General features: G+C 36.3%; 1 protein-coding gene across 1 annotated transcript in view; it reads left to right on the top strand.

Annotated features, from left to right (window-relative positions):
* The window catches only part of LOC123698767 (dmX-like protein 2), a 44,779-nt gene that overhangs the window by 10,681 nt on the left and 13,736 nt on the right, over positions 1–20,362 (top strand). Inside the window, exons 14-43 of the mRNA XM_045645550.1 lie at positions 2,022–2,132; positions 2,216–2,397; positions 2,516–2,630; positions 2,901–3,093; positions 3,446–3,593; positions 3,840–4,038; positions 4,538–4,753; positions 5,027–5,181; positions 5,661–5,806; positions 6,098–6,201; positions 6,312–6,619; positions 6,779–7,063; positions 7,302–7,565; positions 7,766–7,915; positions 8,313–8,464; positions 8,581–8,644; positions 10,159–10,236; positions 10,919–11,041; positions 11,124–11,262; positions 11,473–11,652; positions 11,871–12,092; positions 12,484–12,659; positions 13,278–13,415; positions 13,498–13,613; positions 13,866–14,097; positions 14,429–14,660; positions 14,946–15,102; positions 15,340–15,545; positions 15,889–16,116; positions 17,961–18,193. Of these exons, the coding sequence (XP_045501506.1) occupies positions 2,022–2,132; positions 2,216–2,397; positions 2,516–2,630; positions 2,901–3,093; positions 3,446–3,593; positions 3,840–4,038; positions 4,538–4,753; positions 5,027–5,181; positions 5,661–5,806; positions 6,098–6,201; positions 6,312–6,619; positions 6,779–7,063; positions 7,302–7,565; positions 7,766–7,915; positions 8,313–8,464; positions 8,581–8,644; positions 10,159–10,236; positions 10,919–11,041; positions 11,124–11,262; positions 11,473–11,652; positions 11,871–12,092; positions 12,484–12,659; positions 13,278–13,415; positions 13,498–13,613; positions 13,866–14,097; positions 14,429–14,660; positions 14,946–15,102; positions 15,340–15,545; positions 15,889–16,116; positions 17,961–18,193 (5,252 nt within the window). The remainder of the gene's footprint in view (positions 1–2,021; positions 2,133–2,215; positions 2,398–2,515; positions 2,631–2,900; positions 3,094–3,445; positions 3,594–3,839; positions 4,039–4,537; positions 4,754–5,026; positions 5,182–5,660; positions 5,807–6,097; positions 6,202–6,311; positions 6,620–6,778; positions 7,064–7,301; positions 7,566–7,765; positions 7,916–8,312; positions 8,465–8,580; positions 8,645–10,158; positions 10,237–10,918; positions 11,042–11,123; positions 11,263–11,472; positions 11,653–11,870; positions 12,093–12,483; positions 12,660–13,277; positions 13,416–13,497; positions 13,614–13,865; positions 14,098–14,428; positions 14,661–14,945; positions 15,103–15,339; positions 15,546–15,888; positions 16,117–17,960; positions 18,194–20,362) is intronic.

The following is a 20,362-nucleotide window of genomic DNA, read 5'->3' as shown; positions in this document are numbered from 1 at the left end:
GCAGACGTGAAGCCGGTCACTGCGGGTACGGTACACGCCTCAGCACATAGTATACCGGCAGACGTGAAGCCGGTCACTGCGGGTACGGTACACGCCTCAGCACATAGTATACCGGCAGACGTGAAGCCGGTCACTGCGGGTACGGTACACGCCTCAGCACATAGTATACCGGCAGACGTGAAGCCGGTCACTGCGGGTACGGTACACGCCTCAGCACATAGTATACCGGCAGACGTGAAGCCGGTCACTGCGGGTACGGTACACGCCTCAGCACATAGTATACCGGCAGACGTGAAGCCGGTCACTGCGGGTGCGGTACACACCTCAGCACATAGTATACCGGCAGACGTGAAGCCGGTCACTGCGGGTACGGTACACGCCTCAGCACATAGTATACCGGCAGACGTGAAGCCGGTCACTGCGGGTACGGTACACGCCTCAGCACATAGTATACCGGCAGACGTGAAGCCGGTCACTGCGGGTACGGTACACGCCTCAGCACATAGTATACCGGCAGACGTGAAGCCGGTCACTGCGGGTACGGTACACGCCTCAGCACATAGTATACCGGCAGACGTGAAGCCGGTCACTGCGGGTACGGTACACGCCTCAGCACATAGTATACCGGCAGACGTGAAGCCGGTCACTGCGGGTACGGTACACGCCTCAGCACATAGTATACCGGCAGACGTGAAGCCGGTCACTGCGGGTGCGGTACACACCTCAGCACATAGTATACCGGCAGACGTGAAGCCGGTCACTGCGGGTACGGTACACGCCTCAGCACATAGTATACCGGCAGACGTGAAGCCGGTCACTGCGGGTACGGTACACGCCTCAGCACATAGTATACCGGCAGACGTGAAGCCGGTCACTGCGGGTACGGTACACGCCTCAGCACATAGTATACCGGCAGACGTGAAGCCGGTCACTGCGGGTACGGTACACGCCTCAGCACATAGTATACCGGCAGACGTGAAGCCGGTCACTGCGGGTGCGGTACACACCTCAGCACATAGTATACCGGCAGACGTGAAGCCGGTCACTGCGGGTACGGTACACACCTCAGCACATAGTATACCGGCAGACGTGAAGCCGGTCACTTCGGGCATGATTCACTATTTAGTACTGACACAGACTGCGACGGAAAAGAAGGAAGGTTCTTAGAACGCATTTTTCCCAGTAATGTAAAAAGTTATCGCCACAATGCTACATGAGAATACTGTCATATTACAAAATATTTAGTCCTTTTCAGCTATGATGATTCCTGTGACACTTCATCGTGTTCCGAATTACGTATTTTATGTTTAAAACGCCAAAATAATTTTAGTGCATAATATTTTTATTTTATGGCGGCATTATTACCAAAAATATAAAAATGAAACATCTTAAGCTTAGAAATCAAAAACAGTATTGTTTAATTTAATATAATGAAAAATAAAATAAAATAACACAAACATGAAATGGATCGTTGAAAAATCATAGAGTTGGAAAATCATATAATCGGCGCCCATCTTGTGATCGTTTGTCAATCGAGTCAATCGTCTACTACGAGTGCGTCAGCCTTGTATACAAGTTGCATTTTTATATTGATACTTTAGGTGGTATTCTGTTATTGTTACTAATTGTTATTGTTGACTTTTTGTTGCTGTTGTTTGCTAAGTTTCCTTAGTTAATTGTTGGCGAAATGCCGAAAAAACTAATTTTGGTATATTATTCAAATCGATTTCATTTCCATATAAAATATTATCGATTATCGGAAACAATTGATATGATTTCAGTAAAGACATCTCTACACGTGTCAAAAATCGATGTGTCACAGAAATCATCTTAGGTGGAAAGGACTATAGATCGGAACTCTATATCAAAGCCGCTATGTCACGTGATCGTGTGTTGCAGTATGGTTGTGATAAACAAAGTGTTCGCGTAATCAAGTACATAAGCACTTATACACGTGAATTTTGTCAACTGGGCGTGGTTTTGATAGACAAATCAATATTTAATTATTTCATATTTATCAGGTCCACTGCAACCCGAAACAGTAACAACCCCATTAGAAAGTGTTCAAGAAGAAAAAGAAGAGACCGAATGGCCACAGACCGCAGAACAACAAGCAGAAAATCGGGAAAATGGTCAGTCTCAAATTTACATTTATTAAAAAATTGTTTTTTAAAAGCTTAAAGATAAAGATATTAATAACAAATCTCGAATACAGGAGAGGGAGAAGAAAACGACACTGATATGAAACGCAAAACAAGTATTACAACAGAAGACTTGGAGAACCAGGACTCCGACGTATTAGAGTCGGCACCTGTCATTTCAATGGTCACAAACCATACCAATGGCACGCTAAATCTCTGGCAGTTGACTTTCGATGATAAATCCAAGTTCTCTCAGGTATATATAATAACTAATAAGTATCTCATAAATAATAAATATTACGTGATAATTTGTGACTATTTGTTTTCTGCACAAACCTTACGAGATAAGGACTCATATGTAAATTTTCTTACAGGTCCTCTCAATAGGCCACGCTTCAAGAGCGTCAGGACATCGGTTTAGAGTCAACGATATAACATGCCATCCAGTATTACCGCTATTACTAACAACTAGTCACCACAATATATCTGGTAAGTGCTTTCTGTTATTAAAATGCACTTTAAATACGGATAGATATATCACACAAATGAAACATCACCCATTTTTTTTAGCAAAACAAATTAACATAATTCATTAGTCGTTCTATGGGATGATAAATTATAATTTAATTCATTTTCTGGTTGCAGCACTCGCTCCTAATTATCTAGTAATACTTTTACGAAAATTCTTCTAATTATTTGTAGCATAAATAGAAATATATGATGTTTCGTTCTGACTGATAAAAATGTTAAAAAAAACAGACGAAGCACGTGAAACGGCACCCACACCAGATCAACTAGCGGCGGGTGGACTATGTTCTGAACTAATAATGTGGCGCGTGGAATGCGTGGGTCCGCTCGGCAAGTCTGGTGGTGTGGCCGAACTGGCGCGAGTCAACTCGCCGCATCTCTCCGCGTTCAGTAATGTGGCTTGGCTGCCTACCTTACTGCCCAGGTAATAAGGCTGCTTTTGCTTTTAATTTTTGTGGTAATATACTTGGCTAATTAGTGGGAGGTGGGTTATGTTCTGAGATGATAATGTGGCACGTCGAATGCGTTCGCCCGTCAAGTATAGTGTTTGAGGTGTAAAATGTAAATGTAATATTTTTTTTTTCTTATCTCGTTAGTTTGAATGTTTCTGAAGTATTTAAAGCGTCTATCTCGTGGCAATGAAAAATCGATTAATGTTGTTATAACTAGGTTAACTTCTATAAACCCTAACTATTTTAAACGCCAATTGTATTTTTTTATATGTATTTCTATTTTCTATAATGTGTAAGATATTGTAATAAATTTATTTATTCTAGCACTACACTAGGAAATCTCTCCAATTCTCCATCAGCGTGTTTTGTTGCGAGTGACGGAGAGAGCTTACGACTGTTTCAAGCAGTTATCGATGCTCGCACGTTGTTAGCAGAAATAGCATCGTCAGAACGACGTCATAAAGATGTAATGGTATAATTATTTTGTAGATAGCTCAGCTAACTTTTATATTTCCATAAAAAGTCCCATTAGAAATGTAGTTATAGTACCTGTATATAATATATTATATTTTCGCTTAAATATATACATAGTGTATTTTTGTGGGTCGTATTAAAATGATTCAACCTATAACCTAACATTTTTTCTACAATCCTAGTATTATATTATCATACCAACTACTAAAAACAAAAAAAAAATGAAACAAATACATTTTCCCAGCACGACACAATGTCAATGTCATCGGACTCTACAATAGAAGAAGGGGGTGGAGTTCCCCTCCACGATCGGTTTAAGATCGTATCCCAACAGTCCACCGCACGGCCGGGAGCGATCATACAGTTGCACGCTATAGCGGACGCGACGCATGACTGGCATAATACGCAACTATTGCACGTGTTTCAAGAGCAATTGATTACGGGTATGTTTAATTTTCAGCGATTTTTTTTTAGTAGAAGAATGTGAAACAATGAATAATAACAACATTGGGAAAAATACTCAATTTGCTAGCTGTGAAAATTAGATGAACCTACACCTTAACACACATTAAACATCCAATTTTTCACAGCAATTCAATAACCGATTAAACCACCGGCACCGTTAAGAGATGTGATTACACCGTTAAGAGATGTGACGTCTCCGCATGACTTTTTTTTTACTAGTGCAAATATTGACTTTCTCTTGAAAATTTTATAATTAACTAGCTTACCGCCCGCGGCTTCGCCCGCTTTGTCTAAAACCTAATAAATTATATACTAAAACCTTCCTCTTGAATCACTCTATCTATTAAAAAAAACCGCATCAAAATCCGTTGCGTAGTTTTAAAGATTTAAGCATACAAAGGGACATAGGGACAGAGAAAGCGACTTGTTTTATACTATGTAGTGAATAGTGATATAAAAATTATTTTCAAACTATAGGTGAAAGAACATCAACCGACACGGAAAGCGCGGACTCCGGTGTGGAAGGATCAGACGTGAACACAATAACGGAAGCTGGTCTCGAAGCAATAGTTGATCTACGTAAAGCGGCAGTTTTCAATGAGCCCTTCTATATCGTGGTGCTAGAGAGAACCGATGGAGGCTCTACTGTGCATATGTGGCGGCTTACTGTATCTTCGCAAGCGGATCCTAATGGTATTTTGGAATTTTATCTTTATGAAAATTTAAGAAAATATTTTGTACTTGTGCTTTGTATGTGCTTAGTTGTAATTTATGTATACAATATTTAAGCTTATGGATATTTTTAACAGAAAAAATATGTTCAATTTATTACGCATTTATCGCTTTATTTCATGAACGGGTGTTTTTATGAATATAGGCAATTGTTTCCAATATAATTTAACTACATTAAATATTATCAATGATTTTTTTCTGTATTCGTTCGTTTATACTTAGTTATGTTTGTAGATGATATGACGAACAGCATGATGTACGTACCGGATAGTGCTTTGGTACAAGAAGATGAAGGGGGAGAGTCTCGAAAGAATTCAGTGTCTGTTGATGCTGACCAACCAACGCCTACACAGCATTATCATTCACATCTTGCAATTACTACTAAAAAGGTACATGATTCATACATAAATTATACATCTACATTGTATTAAGTTGGAGTGTGGAATATTATTGATTTACACTTTCTAACGCAATAATCGAATAACTACACTCCAATATAGATTTTCCGCTTTTAATAATTGATTCAAATTATGGTAATAAAACAAGATTATTACTTATTCTATTCAGTTGTACGTTTTCGCAAAAATAATTTATCTTACGTAAGCCCAATTCATGAATCTATCATTATAGTACGTGATATCTTATATTGGAATTTGTTAACATTTAAATAATTAAACTAATCAACTTTCTTTTTTAATATTTGCACACCCAATCAATGGGTAGAATGTATTAGCCACATAATATTGTAATGAAAACATCTATAATTTGTAACTACATTCTTGCAAATAAATATAATTTGAATTTGAATTTGTAGTCGAACTGTATAACTTCAACTACAAGTATAAATATTAAAATTCTCGTGACCTAGGTCTGTGAATGTCCGCTATCACTACCGGAAGGTGTGGATGTCATCCACGCTACTCCAGCGGCAGGTCACTTGAGCTCAGCTTCTATATATCCAGCTTGTCTTGCACCATACATACTTGCTACCGCCTGTTCGGATAGCACACTCAGGTAAACTACGGAAACTTATATATTTGTGTATCGGCACTGATAAATCAATAAAGGCATTAATAACGATGAAAATCTAGCTTTATTAAGATACACTTTGCTCTGCTTTGCCCCACGGTTTCGCCCATGGCCGACCCCTCTAACCCACGCTTAAAGCAAGCTATAGTTTACTTATTCTGGAACTAAAGTTGCACAATAACTATGTTTTCGTTTATAATATTTGTACGGTAAGAAATAATAAGACGTTTTTGTGTTAACCAAATAGAAGCGATTGTAAAAGTATGTTCTTTACAGATTTTGGAAGTGCAACGTCACTAAAAAAGATGACGATTTTGAGTATACGTGGAAGGAATGGGAAATGATGAACAAAGACCAAGAATCGACTATAGACATTCCAGGTATATTTTGATATCACCCTGAATAATTACTTATTTCATTCAAGCTGTTTTAAATTAGTTGTAAAGTGTTTGGATTGTGATTTGAATAATATTTTTCATGATATTTTTAGGCCAACCACTGCATATAAGCGCCGCGTACTCCGGACGTATCGCGTGCGCATATAAGTGCGGACGCTCGTTCACGCGTCCAAAAACCCTCTCAACCACCAATCCTAACAACCCTGACGCACGTTTTGTCAACCTATGCGTTTGCGTGTACGAATGCGAGAGTACTGGCGGTGCTGAATGGCTCCTAGAAGACACGATACCTTTGAGAAACGTGAGCCTCCCGCGTGTGGGAGTGTGCACGGACACACAGATCGATCTCTCTTACTTGCACGATACGACGTTCATGCAGAAGAAACAGAGGATTAATCAGGTTAGTTGTCACTCAAGTATAATTAAATAATGTTCAATTTAGGATAACAACTACAAATTTCTATTTTGGATAAACTTATATATATTATATATTTTACATGTAAGCAATTATTTATCCAAAAAAGCTTTCTGGCAAAATTTTAATGCGATTTCCTTACAGGTACTCCAAACGTTGTCTTCCGACGAGAGCCGTAACAACCGTAACGGAGAAGCGGACCCGGGCAAAGCTGCCGGTCTACTCGCTGTGCCATCCTTCAGTACTCTCCAATCTCTGCGCAGAAGCATCATGGAGAACGGCAACACTTGCCCCCTTACACAGAAACATTTGGTACAACTGGACTGGGTGTCGAAGGAAGACGGGTCTCATATACTGACGGTTGCTGTGGGATCCAGAGTATTGCTGTTCACTCCGGTGTCTAGTGATTTGGCGCAAGCTAATATTAAGGTAAGGTATAGTACATTAACGATGCTAAATTTATAGTAATTCCCGATAGATTTTAAAAGGTATAAAAAAAATCGATTGCGTAGTGAAATTATTGCATTTTTCATTTCTTTAAAATTATTCAAATATTTATAAGCTACCTTTATACTATGCAAGTAAAAATTAAAATATTTTATGTACATCTTCTTATTATAAATTTGCATAAAGAGGTTTAATGAATGAATATTTATTTTTATTGTAGGCTATGAAAGAATCGATAAACAACAACCGACCCATACTTCGCAAAGCTTCATCGCTAGCAGCGCCGCTATTCGTCGAAGAGATCCGTTGGATGCAGTTACGAAGAATCGAGCTCAAAACAGCTGATGGACTTCCCCCACTACCAATGCAGATATCGTGGGTTCGAGACGGTATACTCGTTGTGGGCATGGACTCAGAAATGCACGTCTACTCGCAGTGGAAGCCGGAGAATCAACAGATCACTTCTGGACAGATGAGTGGACAGGTATAATAATTAAATATAAAATACATATGCATTTTGATGCTACATAGTTGAGTTTTTCTTTAGGGTTGAGTTAGTCAAGTTAACGTTTAACATTTATAAGTAACTGATATAATCTTCGAGTATTATAAAACAGCAATATCACTTTATGTATGTAAATGTAACTATTATTCGATAAAACAATATTTTTAATTCCCTCGTAGGAGGTAGAAGAGGGCGGGGAATCTCGTGCCCTCCGTGACTCAGACTTGCGTGTATCAGCGCCGCACTTGCAGCGTGTGTCGTCTATCAACTTGCAGCTGCTTGAGAGAGACGCGAGACGGAGGAATAAAGCGCAACCGGATCAGCCACAAGTATAATTAACTATATTTTATTGGCTGTAGATTATATATATTCTCACCATGTGGTGTTAATACTTTTTTTATACGAAACACCATAAAGGTTGCTAAAAAATAGTAAAATTTACAATCTTAACTCATCATTTGAACAATATTAAACCAGATTAATACGTATTGAAGTGAAACTTCTTTATCGCGGTTAGAAAAAAATTTAGTGTAACATTTTTCCGTTACGTGCCATCTTTTTCTTATCCCTAACACGCGTGATTCGACGTATTTCTGTAAAGTTGCATATATGTAGTAAATTATTTTTTGAAAAATAAAGAAGTTTTGACTTACGTGTGTAGGTACACTAGTACACGCGGACATTTTTTTTTTAATTATTTTTTATGAAACACAAATTTATTTCCAGCCATTATTGGACTACATGCCGGACTTCGGGTTGTTTGAAGCATCACAGATGGCATGTCCAGTGTTGCCGCAATATCATCCTAAACAACTGATGGAGTTGCTCAACAGTGGCAAAATACGATGGGTTAAAGCTATTTTAGCGCATTTGGTTCGGTAAGAATATCTTCAAAAGAATGCAACTAATGGAAGAAATATTTTTAAAATGTTTGAATCATAGAGTCATATTTAGTTGTTTTCATAAGAAACGTAAAAAATGACTTTACTTTCAGGTGTATTGGTGGAACTTACACAAACCGAAGTTCCCAAGGTGACGAAGATAGTATATCAAGACAGGTATTTGAATGTGTTTATCCTCGCAAATATCAATTGGTTAAGTATTGTGGATCAGTGTTATTTGTTATGGATGTGGATGCCATATTATGTTGTGGTCTGAGTGGCTGGTACGTTTATTGATTATGATGATAATTCCTTATACGACAAGGAAATGATGAAGAGAAATGTATCGTTAATTCACAGATTACCATATCACTGTTATGAAGTAATTGACATTTCATATGCAAAATCCTGGTCACAATCTAATCATAAATAGTACCGCTGTCTGTGCATTTGCATGACACGTGACGATCGTGCTATTGGAATGTATGATGTTGTTTGATGCAAAATCTCTTATAGAAGTCTCCATTCGAGTTGTAAAGTATACCCACATTACGGTCAAACTAAAATTATTAACCAATTTGAACAAACTAAAACGATTAATAAAATTGTATATACCAAATAGCAGATTGCATGGCACCAACATCAATTGTTTTGTTCACATTTGGTCAAATATATCGTGTGGTTCAAATTTTTGCTCAAAATCAACTTTTTAGGAATTCGTTTCGTTACATAAATTTAATAAGTGTTAAGAGGCCAGTGTTAGAAACTGCATAAGTCACATACATATTATATAATAATATAACTCATAACTGTGTACTTACTGTTTAAAATTATCATAAAGAAAGAATTATAGAGGCCTTTTCTCGAGAAATTTGAGGAACCAGTGCAAAATTTGCCAAATCATTTTATGAAAGCATGAAAAGGTCCGCATATATTTTCCTAGCTTTCAGATTTCCCCTGGTAATCTAGCAGTTACTTAAAGCGAACTATAAACATCAATAGCTTTGTGAGTGCTCATGGGCGGTGGTGATCGCCACATAATTCGTCACTTACCCGCTCACTCCTCCAAAATACTTTAGAAAGTGGAGTATATAAAACTTCATTCGCAAAAGAGCATAGATGTATCTCGAGTATATATAAACCTCAATTCGCAAAAAAGAGCATACGTGTGTCTCGAGTATATAAACCTCAATTCGCAAAAAAGAGCATACGTGTGTCTCGAGTATATTTAAAACTCCATCAGAAAAAAGAGCATAGGTGTGTCTCGAGTATATATAAACCTCCATTCACAAATGAGAGCATAGGTGTGTCTCTAGTATATATTATAGGTGTGTCTCCATTCGGAAATGAGAACATAGTCGTGTCTCGAGTATATTTAAAACTCCATCAGAAAAAAGAGCATAGGTGTGTCTAGAGTATAATATAAACCTCCATTCGCAAAAAAAGAGCATAGGTGTGTCTCGAGTATATATAAATAAACCTCCATTCACAAATGAGAGCATACGTGTGTCTCGAGTATATATAAATAAACCTCCATTCACAAATGAGAGCATACGTGTGTCTCGAGTATATTTAAAAGTCCATCAGAAAAAAGAGCATAGGTGTGTCTCGAGTATATATAAAGCTCCGTTCACAAAAAAGAGCATAGCCTATGTCTGGTCGTGTATGCATGTGGTGGGTGGTTGTTGCAGCGCGGCTGGTCGCGGTCCCGCACGCTGTCCGTGTCGTTCGCTGCGGGCGCCGCATCGCCGCTTGACGGCGTCGCACAGGTGACCTAGCTTGTACACTCGTGGGCTCTGGAATATTTGCTGAATTGAATTTATATTTAAAACCAATAATTTATTAATTAAATCTGTTATCTAAATTATTTTTAAAAGGAAAGCTCTTTAAATATACGCTAAAGCATTATTTTTATTCAATCGAAAGTTTTCTTGAATATTAATGTATAATATAAGTACGCTGTACAAAAATGCTCAAATTTATTTTATAAATTTTAAAACTCTAATTGCAAACCATTAAAATAAAGTGGATATTCCAGACCTGAATCTTAATCTAACAGCAACAAAATGTTTGCTTTTAAAGCTTATACATTGTGCAAATATCCAAATTGTAGCACAGAAATAAAATGTTTGCTTTCATTCAATATTGCACAAATCGATTCCCATTATTCACTTTCACACATTCTAGAAGGGAAACGTCGAATCTTTTATGAGCTAACAAAATCTTAGAGACGGTGGCTCATGAATTATGGCTGTACATAACATGTTTGCCTATGTATTTGATGTTGAACAATATTGCAATGTTAAAAAATACTTTATGGTAGTTTATTTATTATATATATATATATATATATATATTTTTAATAATTGAAAGATCTTAACTTTTTTTTTATTATCACCTCACCTTTTCCTTTGAAATCTTCTTTAACAATATGAAAATTGGGATGTATAGATAACAGAAGATGTTCAGTTGGATTACGCGGAATTGACTTCAGTGCCTCCTCTACCTCTATGGACATTACTTGTCGCTGACAAGGAGTCCTCTCATCATCCGTCCACTATTCAAGAAGCTAAGGTAAATATTTTTTTTAATTATTTTCTTATATTATGTGAATTTAAGGTGTAAAGTCTCCAATTTTAAACTACGTATTTTTTAGGATTACAATGAACTATTCGAAGGAACAATGGAAGTTGAAGAGGACTTGGATGCTTTGCTCTTGGAAGAAGAAGACGGCGTTGACCGCAGGCCTTCTATGCCAGAACGTCAACCGTTATCTCATTTTGGCCCCAGACAAGGTATATAGACCGAAGAGATTAAAATGCATATTTTTGTTCAATTTGTTTTTTTTTAATCTTTATAGTGTATTTCTTTTAATAGTTTTTTAGTACACTAAATTGTAGAAAAGATATTTTTAAAAGAACTAAAATAGGAATATTTTCATTAAAATTTTACCAACTTATGACTTGATAAACAAGTTTGATGAATTATACTTAAAATTATTTCAGGTCGCATCCTTTCTCGCGTTTTAACACACACACATTTGCCGGGTCTTAGCTCACTCGATCAAATGCACTTATTGGCGTTAGCCGATACAGTGTCAACTTGCGATGCGGACTTCACAGAGAGATTGACGAAAAATGCAATGGTTGACGTTGCTCAAGGGGCAGGACAGGAAATATTACCGGGTGAGTACACTTAAAATTATTTCAGGTTATAAGAACGTAGAATAAGATGTGATTGTACATTCTCCAAACTTTAACAACTGTTTCATTGTGTCTCTTTATTTGTTTTTAATAGTATACTGATATACTTTGATATTTCTTAAATTTTCAAAGAAGTTTTAAACTATCAACATTGCTAGAAAAAAAGATGATTTATCATAATAACATTTCTATAATTCCAGACTCGCTCGACGACTGTGGCCTCCGGTTCCTTCTAGCTATGAAGCACTATGGCTATTTACTCCGTTGTCTGCCGCTAGCTCAACGTGCTTCGTTACAAAGAACCGGTGTTGGCACTTGTAACCTCGTGTGGGCTTTCCACTCTGAGTCGCACGAACAGTTGCTGGGGTTAGTGCCAGGGTATACGAAGGGACAGCCCAAATGGAGCACTATGAGGGAATTGGGTGAGTTTTTGATGAAGTGAAGTTATTTATGTACAGCCCTAACCCAATATTAGTGAATTATAAATTCATAGAATGCATTTAAGTTAAAAAAAAAAACTGCATCGGTAAAGCTATTGCATGTTATGCCTTCAAGCCACACCTCCGCCCGTCGGAGTGGGGAGCTTGAGGTTATTTCGTTACGGAATGTCTCGATTCGGTGCCCGCGATAGAAGCTATGCAATAGCTTAATACAGAAATCAATTATGTACGTTACAAAATGTCGAGTAATTTTATAAGAATCTATTTTCAGCCTGAACACGTAAAAAGCATTAGATAAAAATTCCTAAATTTATCAAGATGAGCTTATATGTTTAAAACATCCATAAATATTTTTCGAATTATTGTTTTATAGGTGTGGGTTGGTGGATAAGAGGTGATTTACTGCGGATATGTGTTGAGAAGTTAGCTCGCGCCTCCTACATGGCGAAGCAAGATCCAATGGATGCCGCCTTATATTATTTGGCTATGAAAAAGAAAACTTTGCTGTGGGGTCTGTTCAGATCTAATCATCACGATAAGATGACTGCAGTAAGTTTGATTAAATTATATGTGAATTTTTAATAATAATGTAAAATATGTTGTGTTTATACAATATTCAATGTTATTATCTATCTATACATATAATAAATCTGTAGAAGGGTCAATTCTGTACATTGAAAATATTGAAAAAATAAATAGCAGGGGGTGTTACTGGATCGATACCAAGGCCAAATATGTGATTAAAAAAATTTTTGTCTGTCTGTCTGTCTGTCTGTATGTTCAGGCATCACGTGAATACTAACGGTTCGATTTCGATGAAACTTGGTATAATTATACCTTATTATCCTGGGCATAAAATAGAATACTTTTTATCCCGGAAAAATACGCAGAAAAAAAATTATCTTAATTTTTGAGTTTTATCCATAGACGTTGTTCTGTAGAACCGCGAACACACGTTGCGTATTAATATAGGCCTAGCCGTATTTGGGTTCAATAGATAGATATTTTAAGATGTCATTGTCAGAGTTAGGTACTCAAAATGGAGAAATAAACCATCCACGCGAAGACCAGCATCCGCGCGGACGGAGTCGCGGGCGGAAGCTAGTTATTAATATATTTCTTTCTATTTGTGCATTTTTTAAGTTAAGTTAATTTCAATGTTTTCAGTTCTTTTCGAATGACTTTGGTGAAGATCGTTGGAGAAAAGCAGCATTAAAGAATGCTTTTGTGCTTCTTGGAAAACAGAGATTTGAGCATGCTGCAGCATTCTTTTTGTTGGGAGGTGCTTTGAAAGACGCGTTAGAGGTAATTTTTAAAAGCGTCATTTTAAAGGCGTTTTAATATTTCGGACTGCATTGACTTTATTATTATTTATTTTCATTTTTAGGTACTAATAACCCGTTTAGGAGATCTACAATTAGCGATGGTTGTAGCCAGGTTATATGAATCAGACACCACATTGCCACCGAGCTTAAGAAAGCTGCTCATGGATGAAATATTAGGGTAAATATTTGTTAATTTATCAATACCAATTTGTTACATTAATGTTGAAAAATATTTTATTTTGTGTACCTATACGTATTTCATTTTATTTTGTGCTCCGTTTTGTTGGACAATTTGGACGATGAAATGTTTTTTCTGATATATTTAAATCACTTCATTCACATTTATATCCAACTGCATGCAACTATAAGTTTTCACATAGGAGTAAATAACTCTGTAAATGATTCTATATAAATATTTTCTTTCATGCAGTGGTGAGACAGAAGACGGAGAAATGGATCTAGAGCACGCGCACCCAGATCCGTTCGTTCGATCCATGGCGTTATGGGAACTGAAACAATATGGCGCCGCGTTAGATACGTTATTAACGCCCGCGGGCAGATTGCACGCAGCGAGAGATAATGAGCCGCAACCAAGTGTGTTCAACTTCTACGTGTATCTGCGGACGCATCCGAGGCTGAAACGGCATAATATGCCTAGTCAGGTAACCTTTGCTTAATATTTATTATGTTAATATGAGATATGAGCACACAAATTAAATGATGGAATTACGTAAGTTTGCAGCTATGATCTGTTTCTAAGCGTAGAAAATAGTTGATTTAATTATTGTTGAAAGATACTAATCGATTATTGGATATTTCTCTGAAATTTAAAATTAATGTAAACTTTGTTACCGTTTAGGTTCGAAATAGAACCATATTGCATAGTATCAGTATCTTTAATTAGATACATTGTCATCGGTTTTATCTATGTGTTGTTTTATTTATTCACTACAAATTTCCAAGATTTTTATTACATTCAAAAATTGGTTACAGGGTGCTACTCTAGCTTTACTAAACCAAGAGCCAGACGAAGGTATAACTCGATTAGAGCGGCGGCTATACTTCCAAACCGCGCACGGGCACTTCAAAGCGGGCTGTCCCGCGCTAGCTCTGGAAGTGCTCTCGAAGCTTCCAGCGCGAGTGAGAGATGAGAAACCGAAGACCGTGGTGCCGGAACATAATCAAGTGGTCATTCATACAGGGCAATTGGATGATTCGACGAAAAGTATGTATTCAGAACTATAAAAATTGACATTATAATGTGCCTTATTTTCTTTGTATTCACAAATTTGCTAATTATTTTGCATAAACTAATTTTTGAAAGCAGTTCTCTATTTGATTCTTTTTCAACGTGCAAGTTCAACTAGAGAAAATAGACGATCACTAGTAAGAGAAAAAAAACTCTTGATCAAAATCTCAAAGTTTATTTTACAATTTCACTTTTGTCTTTACTTTCGTGGAATGTTACTCTTTCGATCACACAAAATAAATTATTATTAAAATATTATAGAAGAAGAAACCACAGTCGATTGGGCTGCGCCTTCAGTAGACTGGAGCGCTCCAGTAAGCGTACCGAAAACGGAAGAGTTGGATCTCGACTGGGGTGCTCCCGTTTCCACTGCTAAGAATGATGAGTTGGTGCTCACGTGGGATGATGATGATAATAAGTATGTTGCTTTTTTCTATAGTTGTTTTAAGATTGTTAATTTAAATTTAAAAAGTATTACCATAATTAGGATACAAGTTAAATAAAGATATATACGAAAACGGTTGATACAGTTATTGAAATAATTTGAATGGAATAAATAATGTATTGTTGTTTGTATATCTACTCCGATTGAAGATGTAACTTTATATCTCTCTTTTATTTACAAATCCGTTATACAAAATGTATATTTTTTTAGATCCGACGCATCTGGCACGTCGACGCCGCCACTAGAAATGAAAATAAATAAAACAGAAGAAGAACCGGTTGCCAACGGGGTGTCCGAACCAGAAAAGGACGATACACCGACCGTTGATATCATGGCACAGCAGCTCAAGTTTGTTGCGTGCCTTAAAATATTGATGGAAGAGCTGAGCACGCTTGCTACTGGATTTGAAGTGGACGGTATGTACTTGAGTTGGTTATAAATTATAATATGTATAAAAATATATATTTTATTAACTTTATCATATAAATTTTCTTATGTCAACATTTTAAAAGAGGAGATCATACATCTATGTTTTAAATATTGATTTATTAAACTAAATTCACTTTAAAATCAATGGTAATGAATTAAATTTGAAGAAAGCTTTCACATTTTAATATTATGTGTATTTTGTCTTAAAAAATTATATTGCGTGCACATGCACTGCTTAAACGTACCTTCACGTACATGCTTGCATATGCTATTCGAAAAATACAAGTTATATTACGTCCTTTCTTGTTTCAATTATCCAATCGTCAACAGGTGGTCATCTCCGTTACCAGCTATACATCTGGTTGGAACGTGAAGTGGAAGCGCTCCGGCGTCTCTGCGGCTATGTAGCGACGCCGCCCGCGGGAGAACTGCTATGTGCTGATCCAGAACAAACTCCACTGCCAGACAAACCGACACTGCATCAACTGCTTGTGCGGGAAAAGGCAGACTTTGAAGCGAAAGTGCAGCGGGCGGTTAGGAGGAAGAAGTGGCTCAAAGGTGAGTACTAGTTAGTATATTTATGTACCATTAATTCAATATTTACATTTTATGACAAAACTAGCTGGCCCGATAAATGTTATTCTGCCAGGACATCTTTATAACAGATTAAAATAAATTGTTTACGACCTATTCTCGGACCTAAAATAAAAACGACGTGTGGCACTCGGGGACTGCCGCGGTAAAACTATTGCATGTTATGCCTTCAAGCCACACCTCCGCCCGTTGGAGTGGGGAGCGTGAGGTTTTTTCATTACGGAATTTCTCGATTTGGTCCCCGCGCTCAAGGCCCGCGACACAGAGCAAGTAATATAGGAAGAGACGGCACTCAGTACTTCGATTTCGAGCTCACGCACACATATGCATTCCTTATCTACCCGTGAATCTTATATACCAACATAGAGAAGTTCACGTCAAAAATGACCCACATTGCTACCAACATTTAAAAATTCACGTTGCTAGTGATGTCCCTTTAAGAGTACAAGTATCGATAAAACTTCATATCGATATCGATAAAATTATCGATGCTCGGTACAGCACTTCTAACCCTATTTATAATTTCTTATTCAAATTTATAGGAAGGAAAAATAAAACATTAACAATGTAGATCAATAAGTTTATTATGTATAACATTTTTATATAATATTAAAACTCACTATTAACAGCAAAAATGAATAATTTCATTTGAATTTTACTGAATATCTTAATTAGGCATGTACCTACTTATTATGTAGGACTTATTCGGCTTCAATAGTAACTACAACAGCTAGATTCACATTTTATTCTTTTCCTTGAAATATTTAGCGGGATTTCTGTTGGATAATCTCGTTCTAAATTTCGATTCCAATATTATAATATTATGCAATTGTGCATGGTTGCCGTTCGGTTCGCCATATTGGAATTATACAAGAGCCGTTGTTTTCTTTGCTGTTTGCACATAATAAAATCTCTCCAATTGATTCTTCAGGCAGAACATGTATTAGAGAAATTTTCTCATAAATTGTTATGTAATTATTATATTACATCCTCCTATATGAACAGTCATTGGGTTACATATTGCAAATATTGATTCGCAATCACAATCATTTACACATAACACTTTTTTCACTTTTGGCAGAAATAACAACAAATTGGAAGAGCAGGCTCAGTTAAATGTATTTGGGATAATTCAATGTACAGTTATTAGCCGAGTAAATAACAAAATCTACGATAAACGACGAACAAATTTTATAAACTATCCTCTTGCTCTATCCGAAAACAAACAATAAACGCCATTTTGAATTTAAAATTTCATACAACCAGCATACAACAAATCAACATCATGTTGTCTATGACCATTGACAAGAAATCGAAGGAAGAAAGAAATAATTTATTTATGTATCAAGTTAAAACTAAAATATTCAAAAATAAGGCTAAAAAAAAAACAGAAATAATAATAAATAATTAAAACTAAATTAATTTTATAATTTATATATTATTAAATCGGAGAGGCCAACATTAGAAATATTTTTTTATTTTTTCTAAATGGTGGCTTACAATATTCACGGGTAGCTCTTGGAAAAGTACAATATAATATGAACTCTATATACATGATATTAAGTTTAAAATTGCTTGATAATATAAGGCTAACCAAAACGATGTTCTAAGTGTCGGCCCACTGGCCCGCGATAGAAGCTATGCAATAGCTTAAAAAGATTTTAATATTTACTTGATCTTGAATCATGAAAAAATATCAAGCAGTAGTTATTATGTTAAAATTGGTAAGATGTTACGTAATATTTTTTTGTCTCGTATACACACTGATATTAATAAACCGAAAATCTATCTTATTGAATTATTTACAGCGAATGAGACTCTACTCCGAACGCTACTATCCTACTGCTCACTCCACGGTGCTGGCGGAGGTGGTCTAGCATCAGTCCGTATGGAGCTAGTATTGCTATTACAAGAACTGGGTCAGGATAAGCAGCATCAGCAGTTACTATCACCTCTGCCGTTCCCCACCACGCTGCCGTTGCTGGCCGCTGCTGTGGCAGCTAATAACACGGTTGTTGCTGATCCTGTGAGACACTTGCAGGTTGGTTTTTTAAATATTATATTAGCTTGGTATATTAATGTTTTATATATATATATAACTAGCTGTCCCGGCGAACTTTGTACCGCCCTGTCAATGAATGTTGTGTTACCTTTTAGCTGAACTAATTAAGGCTTTGATGAACGTAATACAATGATACAAAATAAATATTTATATGGGTTGATAGGTAATAGTATTTTATTTTATTACTTCAAACACGTCTCAGAGAAAAATGATTGAATTTTAATAAGTTATGCAGCATGGATTAACTCTTTTCATTATTAAACGGTTATCGACCACGCCAACGTTTCGTTTCACTTTAGTTGTGGTAATTATACCGTTATCATTGGGCGATCGACGCTGATACAGTGGGTAACCATCGTTGCTTGTGATGGTCTCTGCCATCAATTTTCGTGGATACCTTTTGGTACACTCGCTGTCAACCATGCATGGTGTTTGGTGGTTGATTGTTTTACACGGTCCATGATAACAACGTCATGTCGGTCTGGATCGGTTTCAGGATTAGCAATCCCCGCACACTCATACATTTTATCTGCCCGAATCCTTTCGACTAACCAAATTAAAATGTGTGCATGCTGCAAGCCAGATTGTTGTCATCCGATTGAAAACATCCATCATTGAATAATCCCAAAGATGTGTTCCATTAATGTAACTCATCAGTGATCGGATTTTTTGCTTGAAAACACGTGTGGTGATGTCGTGCCGATCACTTGATATTTGTCCGGGAAGCAACAGTTGTGGTAAAATAATCAATAGACCAACATTTTCTGCATCTTCCTCTGTGCTAATTGCATAAATGGATGCAATCTTCAAAACGCAATTTAGCTTGTTTATATTGTTGACGCAGTCGACGAAATCGCAACAAATAATTGTCAGAATTTTTACATTTTTATAGAATTTTTTCAATAATTAATCGAACTAACCTTCTTGGTTAGTTTCCCCACCAAAAATACCTTATTAATTTCTTAAAACACGCGTAAACACAAACATTTAAGGAATTTTTATGTATCTGCTTTTATTGCACTTTTTAATAATTGATTTTAAAATAAATACAAACAATATTTATTCACCCTTTTTACTTTTTAATTATTTTACACATTTTTGAACGCAAACACTATTTTCCGTATTTGACAGGATTGACAACTAATGATTGACATGTACGAAAATCAAAATTTTGGGAAAATATTTATTCGTCTAGTTTTTGTTGTTTTTATGATTTATTCTTCTATTCTGGGCCAATGATATTATATATAGAAACAAGAGGTAGATACGTTACCAACGCACCAAAACGTAAACCGTGAATTGGTCCTAATTGGGACCAGTGGAATCAGTCAGATTGTGACTTGTGACAGCGAACGTACATGCTGATATAAACGTTAAAATTATCAATAATGCCTTCTTGTGTGTTCAGAAAGTGCACAAATTACGATAGTAAAATAAAGAAAGATAGAGGAATATCATATCACAGGTAAATGTATTAAAATATTATAATTTTAGAGCAAAAATAACAATTTGCAATTATTAATGAATGACACTTGCTTGACACTTGTATTGAAATAATGAAAGGGATAAAACATTGCTTCAATCACTAGTGTGACAAAGCTAGCGCACACTGTGTTCAAAGATTATCATGTAGATACGATTATTGAAAATAGAACGGCTATTTTATTAATTTCGATTTGGGTAAATACTTGATTATTTTTATATTTAAATCCACACAGTGCATGTAATTAACAAATATATCTATTTATTATATACAATGAAATCGTGATGGCAAAAATGTTTGTTTGCAAAAATGATGTTTAATATACGTATACATTAAAGAAAAGATTATCGCTACTGACGAAAAATGCTATTTGCTTTTCTGTAAATAGCTATTGAACATACATTTTACTTGTGTTTTAGATAAAAAAGGCTTATACTTCATCCTTTCTTTTATTTCATACTTTTTTTCATCTAGGCACCACTATTATTATATCCTACAAGTTGGAGTGATGACCTTGTACGGGTTCCGGGAACTGCCTTGAAACGTATAGCGTAAGATCGTTCCGTATGGAGTATGGTCGTTCTATAAGGAGGACTATGCTCAGCAGTGGGTGTTTATCGGGTGAAATGATGATGACCGAAAACGAACACCACAGCTAGTAATAA

Source organism: Colias croceus, chromosome 16 (assembly GCF_905220415.1).
Source record: "Colias croceus chromosome 16, ilColCroc2.1".
Lineage (NCBI taxonomy): Eukaryota > Metazoa > Arthropoda > Insecta > Lepidoptera > Pieridae > Colias > Colias croceus.
Note: the sequence above shows the minus strand (reverse complement) of the source record. Positions and strands in the feature narration are given on the sequence as shown.